At 42.6% G+C, this 14903-nt stretch overlaps 1 protein-coding gene across 1 annotated transcript in view; it reads right to left on the bottom strand.

The window, feature by feature from the left end:
- cacna1aa (calcium channel, voltage-dependent, P/Q type, alpha 1A subunit, a) overlaps positions 1–14903 on the bottom strand; it is a 66367-nt gene that overhangs the window by 36189 nt on the left and 15275 nt on the right. The window contains exons 4-18 of the mRNA XM_076086210.1: positions 9603–9694; positions 8679–8831; positions 7922–8109; positions 6537–6640; positions 6223–6338; positions 5469–5513; positions 5276–5359; positions 4412–4618; positions 3763–3875; positions 3501–3613; positions 3272–3403; positions 2935–3007; positions 2430–2547; positions 2096–2163; positions 1827–1933 (exon numbers count right to left, since the gene is read on the bottom strand). Of these exons, the coding sequence (XP_075942325.1) occupies positions 1827–1933; positions 2096–2163; positions 2430–2547; positions 2935–3007; positions 3272–3403; positions 3501–3613; positions 3763–3875; positions 4412–4618; positions 5276–5359; positions 5469–5513; positions 6223–6338; positions 6537–6640; positions 7922–8109; positions 8679–8831; positions 9603–9694 (1713 nt within the window). The remainder of the gene's footprint in view (positions 1–1826; positions 1934–2095; positions 2164–2429; positions 2548–2934; positions 3008–3271; positions 3404–3500; positions 3614–3762; positions 3876–4411; positions 4619–5275; positions 5360–5468; positions 5514–6222; positions 6339–6536; positions 6641–7921; positions 8110–8678; positions 8832–9602; positions 9695–14903) is intronic.

Raw genomic sequence — 14903 nt, 5'->3', positions numbered from 1 at the left:
TCCTGCAATCTCTTTAGATCGTATGGATGTTTAACGGTGCACTGTGCTGTCATTCTGAGAGTACTTGTTCGAGTTATGCAGCCTTAGAACGGTTTTCCGAGGGTTTTAAGTAGCTTGAGTGGCAGCCTCCTCCTGCATCTACCATAGAATATCTTCTTAAGAGATTCTTCATGCCCCACTGATGTCCCCATGTTCAAAATCCTGCTCGGAAAAACAAGGACTTTCTCCACTGGAATTTCAATGTCTTTCCTTTTTTATATTTCATGAATGAGGGAATTGGATTCACACTGATACAGGGAAATGGAATGCACTCTGCAGCCCTACATTGCTAGAACTGTGATACACACACACACACACACACACACACACACACACATTTTAACAGTTAGCCTAAATCTAATTTAAGACTCTACAATCGACTCTATTCTAGCATCTTAGGGTTTAAAGAACAAAATGATTGAAACAACCTTAGTAAGCTGCAGGATTCTGGTTCAGTAGGCAAATGTTGGTTTTCAAACTAATCCCACACACACACTTTCTCGCTCTTACACACAGACACACACGCATATACATGTGCATTGTATTGACAAGTAGATATTTAACCTCAGTAGGACTCCCAGGTAACGTTTACTGTTAGACACAAATGCTCACAGCACAGTGACGTACAGTACATACAGTAACAAGAATGTTAAGAGTGTGATTATCGCAATGATGAACACGTTATGAGTATGTTTAACTCCTGGGCATGTCTGCTTATTGAATCTGGGTGTAATAATATGTGTGTGATATAAAGTGGGCAAAGGCTGATGTATCTAATCCGTAAAGGTCAGAACCGTGTGTACGTGTTGTGCGTGTGGTATTTCTAAGCAGACGTGGGCTCCCCTGTTGTGCTTTTTTCAGGACAGACCACAGAGTGGTGTGTGTGTGTGTGTGTGTGTGTGTGTGTGTGTGTGTGTGTGTGTGTGTGTCTCTCTATGAGTGTGAGTGTGTGAACTTTACCAGTAGAGAAAGAAAAGACCCCTGTGTATACAGAGAAAAGAGATCAAAGACTCTGACTCTCCTGACCAGAGGAGGGCTGGCCCGGATCAATCCAACACAGGCTTGTGTGTGTGTGTGTGTGTGTGTGTGTGTGTGTGTGTGTGATGTGTGTGTGTGTGTTTTAGTATGTACAAAAGAGTGAGACAGAGAAAAAGAAAAAAAAAGAAGAAAAGATAGGGAGAACTTGACAGAAAGAGGGCGTAAGAAGGAGGCATGCATGTTTTAGTTTATCACTAAATTGACTGTTGTCAGATTCAAAACTGTTCATGTTTAACTATGGATGGAAGAAACTGCAAGATCCTCGATTGAAAGCAAGGAAACATTTTAAATAAAATAATTGTTGCTGTTCTGATGAAAAATGTTTGTTCCATTTTAAACTATAATAGAAAAAAAAATCGCTTTGGATGAGAGTAATTTAGTCAACTATTTGCAGCAGTGACAACACAATCCTTGAAAGCAACATCAAGAAGTCTTTTGGTCTTTTGGTCGGTATTTTAATGTAATCTTTTGAAGTGGGGCCAAATTCTATGAGGCTCACTGTACATACACTTTGAGACTGAGGTTTATAAGCATTTTCCTCATTCCAAAAGGTCTTTGCGTGAGCGCAGTATACTGTGCCTTTCTCCAAAAAAATGCTGAATCTTGCATACGTGCTTGACTTGTAGTTGCTGAATGAGTTGCTTTAAAAGATGTGCAAATGCTACGCCCTAAAGTTCCTGCCTGATCTGAAAGTGTCTTAAAATGGACACAAAAAGGAGAGTGCGACAATAATAGAGACAGCAACTCACGCTGCAATGGAAAGGTTGGCAGCAGACAGCGGGCTGACTTCAGCCACCTCCTTGGCTTTCTGCAGGGCGACCTTCTTACTGGCAGCCTCCTCTTCCTCCTGTTCATCCTGCAGACAGATTAGGAAGAAAACCAAAAGCAAGAGATGAATGAGGCGGGTGTGAAGGAAACAGAAATAATTTGTAGAGGAGAGGAGCATAACTCCATTGATTCTCAGCGTTCAGAAAATAAATGGTACAGAGATTTTAAATACAATTGGACTGGAGTGTACCTTGGTCAGTTCCTGTGCGTTGGCTAAATTATCCACAGCGATGGCCAAGAACACATTCAGCAGAGTGTCTGATCACAGAGTTAGAGGGAATCCAGCATGTAGGAGTTTGTTTGTGCATGTTTATGCATCATGCAATTATTTGGATTACAGAATCAGCTTTTTTTTTAAGAAAAACTACAGAAAAGTATCAATATCTGTGTAAATACAGTATGCACTTTAATTTGCATTGATGTGTATTCAGTCTAAAGTCAGTGACTGACCAATCATTTAAAGCATAACTGCAATTGTCTTGTTGTGTGAATGCTTTTTTTGCATTTTCATGGTCAAAGGATACAGTTGCCAAAAAGTGTGAGGACAATGAAGAAGATACTGAAGGCCATGCCCTTGTTGACTCCGCCCTGAGACTTGATGCCATCGTACATCACCATGTTCCAGTCCTCGCCAGTCAGGATCTAGCACACACACACGCACAAAAAAACACACACATATGAGTAGTCAGACGAGACCATATTCACTCCAAGTACATGTAGTTACTTCATTTTATGATGAGGGTTTGAACACACACACAATATTCAGTCATCTAAAATGTTATAGTCAAAACACACAGTCACCCTCAGATACATACACACCTTTAACACGTAGGCAAGCTTTAGCACAATTAGGTTTTTGACGAATGACATTTAAGAATTCTACATTTTATCTCATGTCCTCGTGTGTAAATCCTCTTTAGTCTTTAAACCGTTTTGTCCTAATCCAACCCCCGTCTTCTCCTACCCCTCTGCTCCCCTCCCTCCACCAGCATCTCCCTCCCTTCCCTTTACATCGTCCCCTCTGCTCACCTGGAACACTGTCATTATTGCTGCGGGGAAGGTATCGAAGTTGGTTGGAGGAGTGCCATTTTCAAAATTAAACCTAGCAGGGGAAAAAAAAATCAAATGGGTGAGAGAGATGAAAAACAAAAGTGTGAGGGCAAAAAAACAGAAGCATCGTACGAGCAGAACTAATGTTTTTTGTTTGATTTTTTTTATCTAAAAAGTACTCCAAAAATGAATTAACAAACTAGCAAATAACAGACACCAATGTCTTAGTAGAATATCAAATGCAAACTATCAAAAAGGAAGGAGAGAGGAGTAGAGAGAGAGAGAGAAGGCAAGGTGAAAGGAAAACAGCACTGACTGTCCTCCGAAGAGCTGCATGCCCAGCAGGGCAAAGACAACGATGAAGAGGAAGAGCAGGAAGAGCAAGCTGATGATGGACTTCATGGAGTTGAGCAGAGAGACGACGAGGTTACGCAAAGATGCCCAGTACCTGGAAGAAAACAGACAGAAAGTGTGTGTTGTTAATTGAGAGAAACGTTATGGCCATTATCTGAAATAAAATATAAACTATAATACAGTGGACTCACTTGGTGACTTTGAAAATCCTCAATAACCTGAGAGCTCGTAGCACACTGATGCCAAACGATGTGCCCGGCTGGATGATGGACCAGAGCACTTCAAATATGCTACCGCATATCACCTGATACAAATACAAGCATATGCAAGCATGTGCTTATTCATCATAATGAGCTGTGCAAACATCAGCAGATCAACACTGTATTTATTGTGTGCACCTGCTCGTGAGTTTGTGCTTATGTGTGCTGATGTGTATATTTGTGTGGGACTCACAATGCAGTCGAAGCAGTTGAAGGAGGAGGTGAGGTAGGCCTGTTTGCCCAGGCCATACATCTTCACCATCATCTCTGTCAAGAATATCCCCAGGAAGATTAATTCAGCAAAATCTACATGGAGGGAAGAAGTGAAGAAGAGAGGAGGAGGAAGCGGAGGAAGAGGAGGAAGGGCAGTGTTTTGTGATAAAAGTATATTTAAGCATACATATCAAATATAAAACAGTTTTTGTTTTATTGCCTACACCATTTAGGTGAAGTAACCATGGGTATATGATGCTTGTATAAAATATATATATATTTTTTATTTCAATGCATCTTCTTGTTTCCACATTTTTATCTATTTTTAATTGGCTTATTTGCATTTTGTTGAAATTTCAATTATATTATTACCATTTGCGTGTGTCTGTTTGTGTAAATATAATGTAGGCCTTTGTATTATAAAAAAAACCGAGAGAGAAACAGCCAGAATATGTGCTCGAGGAAGACATTGTGTGTTTGGATGTGCTCGCGTTAACTGCTTGGGTCAGCTCTTTCACGGATTTAGTCACATTTACTTAAGAATTTGCTCACCCACTCCCTTCCAGTAATCTGTGATGAGAGTGTTTGTGCAGATAATGCCTGCATGTATCCCCCTCCCTCCTACTCACATAGAAAATCTGACAGTGGATCTGGCTGGTCATAGTGCACCACAGCCACACACATAGTGTTCAGGCCCACCAAACACAGCACGCTCCAGTAGAAGGCCTGGGACTTAACAACGTGTCGGATGAGGAAGCGTAGCCGTCGCTCCCGCCGCTTGAAATCTGATCCTTCGAGCTTGGAGCTCTTCAAGCTGGCACGGGCAAACGGTGACCCTGAAAGGATAAACAAGGCAAATGGGTCAATGCTAGCTGAACAGTGAAGTGATTACTGGTTTATTGGCATAATTATGTAGCATTAGCCTCTTGGAAAATCAAAAATGTACACAGTGTACAATAAATTACACAACAAACTCTACTTGAGCACATGCAGTAATTACGACCCAGTGGTTTCATGGTAAGTAGAAGAGTATGGGGAGTAAACAGAGTGAATATCATTTAGGAATAACAGCTTCAACCTGGATTCACCTGATCAGTCTGCTCATGAGAAGAGCAGGCGAGTATAACATCACTTCCAATAAACTCCTCGCAGCTATTGAAGAATTCTCTCCCAAAATAATAACCTTTTTGCTTGTTGGAATATCCCCCTTTACATACTGTATATACGGTTGAGTACAGTTATTATCAAGATGGAGAGATGAGTGGGGGGGTTGCGTAAAGGGGGAAAGGGTAACACGAGAAGAGAAATGCAGAGCAGCAGAGGAGAGGAGAGGAGAGGAGAGGAGAGGAGAAGGAAGGAGAGGAGGGTCAGGTAATGCTGATATGCAAGATAAGATAGCATCTGTATGTACCTGTGGTTTGCCTTTGAGTGTGTGTGTGTGTGTGTGTGTATGTGTGTGTGTGTGTAAGAGAGACAGAGGTTATGTATCTTACCTACTGCCAGATCTCCCTCCCCTTCCTCTGGGTTTAGAAGCTCAGCTTTACTCTTATGGTTCTTTGTGGCTCTTCTACGGGAGCCTGTTAATAGAGAAAAACAAATCTATAACACAACAGTGCTGATATGTTAAATGTATTAATATCGTTTTTACAAATCACGTCACGTAACAACAAATCTGCAAATTCATACCATCATATTCATTTTCATTGTCATCATCCGCCAAGATGACCTCTTCTACAAAACACGTGAAAGAAAAATGTTAATATGCCACATTTAATAAATGATTGATGACAACAATATCTATCAATCTTTTGTTGTCTTCAATTACCATTTCTCGTTTTATTTTGAACTGGAAACACAGTGTCTGGCCTGCACCTGTGCTTGCTACTCATCCCTCCCTCTTTTGTATTTTAGCTTCCTTGTTTTTATGTAGATTGTCTTTTTTAAGAAGATCAAAGGTCCGTGCTTTTTATCTGCCCCTTTATCAGCTCCTTCCAACATCCAACCCTCCGCTCCTCTTATCGTCTCTACATCTTACCTGCCCTCAGCAGATGAGGAACAAAAAGAAAAGAGAGATAAAGAGAACTACGGACAGCAGTGGGTCTTCTCTATCCGAGCATCAAACAAGTGTCTTTAATCCTTGCCACAGCAATGCAACTCAAATAAAGTCTTATATTCAACTAGAACAGATACAGGCTGTCATTCAAGTGTGTATTACATTGTGAAGAGAGATAAACCTATATTATAAACGTGCCTGATAATTTAAGCTTCATTATTTAATTGTTTGATCGTGATAGTTAAGGCGTCAATGTGTTCAAACTACAGTACTGCACTACAAAGCTCAAATGTTATTCTTGCAAATAAAACATAATTAAAATTCTTTATGTTTGTATATGTCTTTGTGTGTGAAAAGTGAACCACACATGCAGTATATTGTACGTACCAGCTTTGCAGATCCACTCCAAGTAACCATTGAGTTCCCTTTCAATCTGCTGCTGTCTTCTGAGCTTCAGGAACTCACTTCTGTTCTCCACACGCTCTCTCTCTTTGGCAAACTCCCTGCAGGGACACACACACACACACACACACACCACACACACACACACACACACACACACACACACACACACACACACACACACACACACACACACACCACACACATTTAGATACTTTGAATGTAGCTACCTTGCATTTTTAGTGTGACATACATGCAATAAAGTACAAACACATTCTCACACTCACACACACACTTACCCTGACAATACACCCAGCACCAGGTTGAGCATGAAGAAGGAGCCAATGATGATGAGGGGGATGAAGTACATCCAGTTCCATGCACTCCCTGAGGCATCGTTGCTCTGGAAACACACGCACAAACATCAGACAAAGCAACAAATGTTTTGCTCTGGGAAATTGTTCACAACTCATAATGACCCAACATTTGATCGACTGAGACATTAGACATTCTTTGGCACAGGTAGAACGGGTACAGCTGCATCAATCAACTGCAGCGGCATATGCTTCGGTCCGTTTGTGCTGAAAGTTAAAGGTTTGTTCGCCGTCTCGGCAGCCGTGCACAACATAAATTACAAGTGCCATTTATTATGCCTGCTGGTCGAATTAAAGTGCATCAGGGTACTGCACACATGGTATGCATCTTACTTTCAAAGCAATACTGTAATTATAAGAAAAACATCTGAGTGAACAGGTTAGAAAATTGCCTCAAAGTCATCATTAAATGTCCAGACAGCGTAGCTATTAAAACAAATGGAGGTCAGTGCACTCAAAAGTGCTGACCACCGCTGTTGGAAATATAAACAACAGCAGGGCTGACATGATTTTGCTTTAAGTCATCTCAATAAGTAAATGCATATCTGCCACTCTATTTAGCTGCTCAGCGCAGAGTAAATAATGTATACCAAACGCTTTGGTCCCTCCCTCTCCGTCTCTTCCATCCCGCTGTCCAGACTCCCTCCATTTTCTTTATTCACTCTTTATTGTTTTCTCCTTCTTTGGGACCCATTTCTCCTGATTTCCCCTCTTTCTTTCATACATTTTGATGTTCGTTCATTATTTCCTTCAGTCCTACCTCTTTACCTTGCTCCCTTCCATTTTTGGTGCAATATTTCCATCCCTTCTCACCTTACACTGGTTTTTTATTTGAACCTTTCCCACCTCCAGACCCCCTCTTCTTTCCCACTTTGCGCTCTACTTCTCAAAGCCTCCCCTGTCTAATATCCCCCCTGTCTCCTCCTCCCCCCATCTTCCCTTCTTCCTGCGTGTATAAGCCGGAATTGCTGCTGTGTACCCAATGAACCGCAGACCCTTTTTTTCTACCATTAAACTTTTATCGCTCCCCTCCCCGGCAGCTGCAAGAATAACTTGGGCTGAACAGGCCTTTTTAAATATAGAGCAGCAACGGGAAGGTGGGACACAGGGAGAGAGACCACAGAGTGAGAGGGGAAGAGAGGAAGGAAGGGAATGAAGGGAGGAAATAGAGCTAAGAAAAAGAGAAACGAAATGGGAAGAATAAGATAGGTAGAGGAGACGACTACAGTACACTCAGAGACCCTAATCTCCCTCTGCTCTCCTAGCAACCGTTGCCACTGTTTTTCAGATATGGTGTCAGCAGTACATACATAGTAGAGCAGTTCGGTCCAGCCCTCCATGGTGATACACTGGAAGACGGTGAGGATAGCAAACAGGATGTTGTCAAACTGTGTGATGCCGTAGTTTGGTCCCAGCCAGTACTGTCTGCACATGGTGCCCTCCGGACACAGCCGGGACGGAGGCTCCGTCCCACATGGAAACTCTTCTCGGATCTCACCTGAACACGGATGAAAGTGGGGAGGTGTTTCAGAACAATGGGCGGGGCGTATGCAAATATATCGTTAGTTTTGTGAGGATAGTGAGTACTCGCCATCGGCTCAAAATAGGATTTTGCCCCTTACTTTCTGGAATTAAATATGTGAAGGAACAACAGGCAACAACAACAGGTAGAGGGGACATAAAATAGTCATGACACAATTAAATAGGCTAACCTGCTAGAATTATATTTGAGATTCATCATTATTGCTCCATAGACCAACAAACAAGAAGTTTTCAACCGTTTTAATTATTTGAAGATGGAAAGTTGTGTTTATTATCCAAACTCCATACAGGGTAAAGGAGCAAAGCATGCAGAAATGGCCAATGAATTAGACTACATCCCTTGAAAGTGCCTTTTCCATCACAATTTAACGCCAAAGACTGTTTTGTTGAGGTAAATTTCTTCTAATTTTTGCACAGTGAGTATTCAAAGTCTGCCTCAACTGGAGCAGGTCTTCATTGGGGCAAACAGTTGGAAAAGTACAGCTAGCACTATTGGCAAACACACACACGAACACACTCGTTTACCTGTGTGATTGTCGAAGCAGGTTGTGTGGAATTTGCCCATGTAGAACTCCAGGCCGATGATGGCGAACATGAGGATGGCAAAGAAAAGAAGCAGGCCAATCTGCAGCAGAGGAATCATGGCCTTCATGATGGATTTGAGCACCACCTGTAAGCCTGCAGGACACAGTGTTCAGAACATTATTATCCATCACCAATTTCAATCTTTTTTTGAACAATTAGAATCATTTTCAGGGATCTGAAAGGTGTGCCACTTGCTCCCTCCTCCCTCTTTGTATTTAGCAGTTAAACCTGTGATCACACAATACAGTTAGCATATGCTACAAATTTAGTTAAGGTAAAATCAACACTACACCTGAGTTGTTTCTTATACGTTTTCTAACAAACAAAGGGTCTCAAATGCACCATGCTGCAGTAGGTTTAGTTTCATGTGAACTGTTGTTGTGTGGAAACCCATCACACTTATTAAAAGGTATATATATATATATATATATATATATATATATATATATATATATATCACATCACATATTGGAATGGAACTCTAATTTGGTTTTCACAGGAAGCTCGGCGACTCTTGTGATGAGTAAGCCTGGGTTTGCCTGTTCAGCCTTGTAGTGGAGTCCAGGCTATTAATAACACTGCAGTGGTGCTGGAACACTGCTGCCGCTACAACGTTTAAAACAGGAGCGGAGAAGAACCACTTTTGTTGGAATACTTTGGGTGCATTATGCAGAACAACGCAGAAGCTGCATAACACCTTGAACACAAGATGATTCTCCGTGCTATTTTGATCCTCCGATAAAATCTGAAAGGTATCTGCACATGAAGAAATGTAATTTCCTCAACTAAGGAATAACAAAGGAGTGGTTTGGGAAATAGGCAGCAGGCAAAGCGAAAAATGTCAAATGAAGAGTTTTGACTTACTGGGAATACCGGACACCAGTTTGAGGGGCCTCAATACACGCACAGCCCTGAGGGTCCGCAAGTCGAAATCTGAACCCACAGTGGACAGGATCCTAAAGGGAGAGAGAATAAAAGCACAAACGTGTGCAAAGACAATCAATATTTAAGCGAGTCAAGCTTGTCACTGTCAGTCAGCCACATACACTTTTAGAAACACACACACACACACACACACACACACACACACACACACACACACACACACACACACACACACACACACACACACACACACACACACACACAAACACACTTCAACACAGCCCCCATGCCAGGTCATTACAAGCTACTGTGTGAGCTCTGTATTTAAATCCTCTAAGAGCTGAGCTGATCAATAGAGCTGACAAGTCGGACAGAGAAGTGTTTCAGGACGAGGGATGGGCTGAAGGGACAGTGTTTTGTAACCGGATGGGACGGCATATATAAAATGAAAAAGGAGAGATGAAGTGATGGGGAGGAGAGGGAAGATGGAGGGAAAAAGAGGGAGGTTAGAAGAGAGAGAAAGTCAGAGACATGGGGAGACAGAGCGAGCGAGCGAGAGAGAGAGAGAAAGGCGAAGAGGGAGCGGGAGCACTGGCAGATGGTGAAAATCAGAGATGCTGACTCGCTCATTTCAACCTATTTTTATTCTTGGTGCGTTTGAAATGTTTCTCTTCGAGCCGGCGCCAGACTACAGAGTCAACGTGATGCGATGTGTGTTACAGCTCCTGTATCACCGCTCATCGTCTGGATACAGACTTGTAAACAGCATATATGTGTGTGTGTGTGTGTGTGTGTGTGTGTGTGTGTGTGTGTGTGTGTGTGTGTGTGTGTGTGTGTGTGTGTGTGTGTGTTCTTCAAATGGTTAAGATGTTCCTTTGTGCCGCCAGACTTCCAGTCAGTTCCCTCGTCTGACGCACACTGAATCATCCTTCTTCCTACTTCTCTCTCTCTCTCTCTTTCGGTCTCTCTGACACATTTCCACTTTCCTCTGTTTCACTAAGAGGCCCAGTGACACAGCAGAGCCTTAATCACAGGCTTGAAGTCAGCCTGCTTTGCTTGGAAACCTATACAAATGGCAAGAAGGGGAAAGTATCGCCGACCCGGGATCTATGGGTGAATGCTGTTTTGAATTACCAGGAAGCCCCCCCTCCCACCTCCCACCCCCCAGTGGTAGGTGCTCCATCCCTGTAGGCCGGGGTCCTTGTGATGACATTGTGTGGTATCAAATGCCTCATCAGAGGCTGACTTGTAACTGAGAGGTCCCTGGTTTGGTCACGAGGCTAAACTGTGCTTCAGCTGTGTGTGTGTGGTCAATCAGTGATGGCAATCCTGGCCTTTGGCAACTCACATGTACATATGGAAGGTATATAAGAGCCAGTTATTCAAATATGCCAAATATATCTTTGAGATAATCTAGGAACAGTGTCTCCATTACAAAAAAGTAAAATATAGTATAGTATATATACACAATCAATTATTTAAGTGATTCACATAATGCTATACAAAATACTTTGCCTGTACTGCCATTTTGAGGTTCTTTGAGTTACACATTGTTGTATTTTCAATAAATGTATAGTGCTGCTACTCTTATAACAAAACAATAGTGTTGAGCACTCTGCTTCAAAGGAGAGGTCAGAGTGCGGGCTCAGCTACACCCACAAAGCAGGTAAGGGTTTAGTGTTTTGCTCAAGAGGATGCATCAGCCTCGAAGACGCTTGCAACACAGAACACTGCGCCAATGCAATAGAGCATGGCCATAACAGGGAGAGAGGCAGGAGAAACACGCCGTGTATTGCACAAGGGGAAAGAAAATGCAATGAATAGAAAGGAGTAATGATAGAGTAACAATCTATTTAGACAGGGAGATCAGTGGGGGATGATACTTAATATGATGGTTAGTAAGCCTTGATGTTCAAAATGTGGGGACATACAGTGTTAAGCTTAAAGCATCATTTTACACTTTGGAGGTGTATGTGTGGAGGAACAGTTTAATGCTGCTGACAGAGGGGAAGTATCTCACTGTGTGCAGACATGAACACACACACACACACACACACACACACACACACACACACTTTGTGTCGTGTACATCTGTGATCTCCATCACTGTGATTGTATCAAAAACACTGATACCGACGAGGACGACAGTGACGATGATGATACGGAATTCAGTTTCCGCCGTCACAAAACGGTGTCAGGCCGACGAGGCAGTTCCCCGTTCACACCGTCTCCACGGTTACCGGGCCCTTTCTCCATTCATAAGTGTTTCCATGGCAACAGGGACCTCGGCTCATTGATAGAATCTCTGTATCACCTTGGTAACAGGGCCAAGGGAGGAGCCTGATTGATTGTTGTTGTTTTTTTTCCCTGCCTCACAAACACACACACACACATGCAGAAATAGACACATCGATGACAAAAGCACACACGGACACACACACACGGACACACATCTGCACGACACACAGGCGCTGGTTGGAGATCAAACGTATTGAGTGAGCATAATGTTATTCACATATGCACACTAGAAAGTAGGTCATTGGGAATAACCAGTGGGAAACTATTTCTTTCTTACCAGGGACATGGACGCTACCTACGCACGGTGCATATTATAAACTTCAACTAAATACACACACAGGAAACACACCTGCACTGTACGCAGAGGAGCACAGTCACATTAAGCCATATTGCTATTACACAATCGCCCAACTGATCCGCTCTCATGGGACACCGACACATTGTACAAACACCATCTTTTTTGCCCCGCTCTCTCCGCCTGCTTTCCTGCTGACTTCAGCTAAAATGTGGCCAATTATATATCTGTCCACATCAGTGACCACGTTGCTTCATCTATTCTCCGTCTCTCTCAATTTTCTTGTCTCCCCGCTTTTCCTATATTGCAGCGATTCAACTATTTTGTACATATTTAGACTATCAATATCCTTCGATTAATTCTAATCTCATTCCATTTAATATGAAACATCGAAGAAAATGTAAGGTGAAGAAAATGTCACACACACACAGCTTCAAGGTAGAGCCTCAACACTGTCGTATACAGTGTTGAATTATCTGAATGTGACAGCTGTTTCTCACAATCTCCACAAAACACATTTTAAACTTCAAGAGAGCATGATTTCACAATCCATCTAAAATGACAAAGGAGGGTGACGGAGACGTATTTTAGGTAAAAAATAAGTAATTATTCTTACTGACATTCTGTTATTATTAATTTCAGTTTATTACAAAGTCACTGAAATGATCCTCCTGGCTTCCTTTCTTTCTTCCCCTCAGTGGTGTCTAATGAAAAGAACCTGTACCAGGGCACAAGAAGGAGGAACAGAGGGAAGGATGCAAGGCGAGGCTGTAAACTACGGTTAATTGGACTAATAATCAATAGTGGGCATAAAAAACAACTAACTTATTCCCAGGGCCAAATCACTCAGGCAATTTACAACAGATAGGGCAACAACACACACACACACACACATACACACACAAACACACTTGGGCACAGAAACAAGGGTGCACACAAATCCGCTGACATCCAACAAGGTTGGGGATTGAATAGCTAATCTATTCAGACATGCTAAGTGCCATTTGTGTATTTGTCTTCTTATGTGTCGTGCAAGCAAGTGCACTAGGATTGAGTAGGAAACGGAAAAGAATGTTTGAAGTGGAAATGCGTGTGTGCGTGTGTGTGTGTGTGTGTGTGTGTGTGTGTGCATTGGTCAGTGTGTTATCAAAGGTTTTGTCCAGGGGTGGATGGAAAGGCCAAGTAGCCTTTCATCTTCAAAGAGCAGCACTGCTAAAAACACAACCCCCATTCATAAAGAGAGAGCACAACAAAGGATGTGTGTGTGTGTGTGTGTGTGTGTGTGTGTGTGTGTGTGTGTGTGTGTGCGTGTGCGTGTGTGAGTGTAAAACGTATTGACTTCAGTCAGTGTACATAATGCATCATGAGAATGTACAGTATGTGAGCCGTAAGTGCTGCAGCATTATTCTCTGTACAGCTTGCTGCTTTGCTGCAAAATGTTAACAGCACAGCTGGTGGACACACAGATGAAGGCCACTGGTTGTGTTGTATGACTGTCGCTTACATTGTTTGCTCTTTTTTTTTTTTTTACATCTTGCTTCACTTTCTTTCCTCTAAATCTTAACTTGTAAAATAGTGTCTCAAGATATGTTTTCACAAATTAAGACAGATAAGACGGAACATCTCATCTATTGTTCAGAGGAATGTTAGAACGCTTTGAAAATATTGGGAATGCAGCCTAAAGAGAGTCTAAGGAGCATCAACCTACAAAGCAACGTTTAAAACAGGAAGTAATTTGCAGTTACAATTGTAAGCATCGGTCGTCATTACAGACGCATGCTTTACTCTCATCTGGACATTAATTATGAGGAAAATGTGCTGTTTGCATGCTGGATCAACTTCTCTACCACGACACCAGCAATGCCTGTGCTGGAGATACTGATTATTTAACTGCTGTGTCATGCTTGCTCAGAGGGTTTCACTGTCAAAACAGGGGGGGGGGGGGGGGGGGGGGGATTATGTGAGACCGGGCATTTACTGGAAGTTTTAAGGACTGCCTCACTTCCTTCTGCTCTACCTCTCTTTCCTCTCTGCCTCTTGCTACTTCCTGCTGTCTCACTGCCACGAGTCTTCACACTCCTCTTCTCTCTTACAGTCACTCTGTTGTGCCACGCTGAGACGAGCTTGGCTTCACGATTGCTCTTATTAAAGCACGAGGACATACTGCCAGACAGAGTGCTCACTCACTCACTCAGTGTGTGTGTGTGTGTGAGGGAGAAGTGGGGAGGGGGCGCAATCTCCAGTTTCCCGGGTGCATTGTCAGCAAAGATGCTGACAATGTTTATGGAGAAGCTCTCCAAATCACCACATGCATGCACACAAACATGCGATGACCTCAACATATTAATCTGTGCCAGCACTCCCACACAATCATTTCATTGGACACAGTAGTCGGCACCCCGTGACTTGTCTAATGAGTGAGTGGCACAGGAATAACAGTATTACTGCTGTTAAAATGTAGTGATTTACTCGATGCTTTGCTGTTTTAATGAACAGAAACAGTCTAATGTCAAACGTGCAAAGTTGGGAGGAAAAACACATGAAACAAGAGAACCAGGCTTCAGGTGTGTTGTTAAAATCTGAAACAGCACACAATCTAAAGCACACACATTTTCAGTGTTGGTCCTTATACATGGTCCCACTGCTGCAGTTGAGAGGTGTCCGAATCACAACTGGAGTCCTCTTTT

Source organism: Anarhichas minor, unplaced genomic scaffold (genome assembly GCF_050575085.1).
Source record: "Anarhichas minor isolate MPS153535 unplaced genomic scaffold, ASM5057508v1 ptg000007l, whole genome shotgun sequence".
In the NCBI taxonomy this organism is placed as follows: domain Eukaryota; kingdom Metazoa; phylum Chordata; class Actinopteri; order Perciformes; family Anarhichadidae; genus Anarhichas; species Anarhichas minor.
Note: the sequence above shows the minus strand (reverse complement) of the source record. Positions and strands in the feature narration are given on the sequence as shown.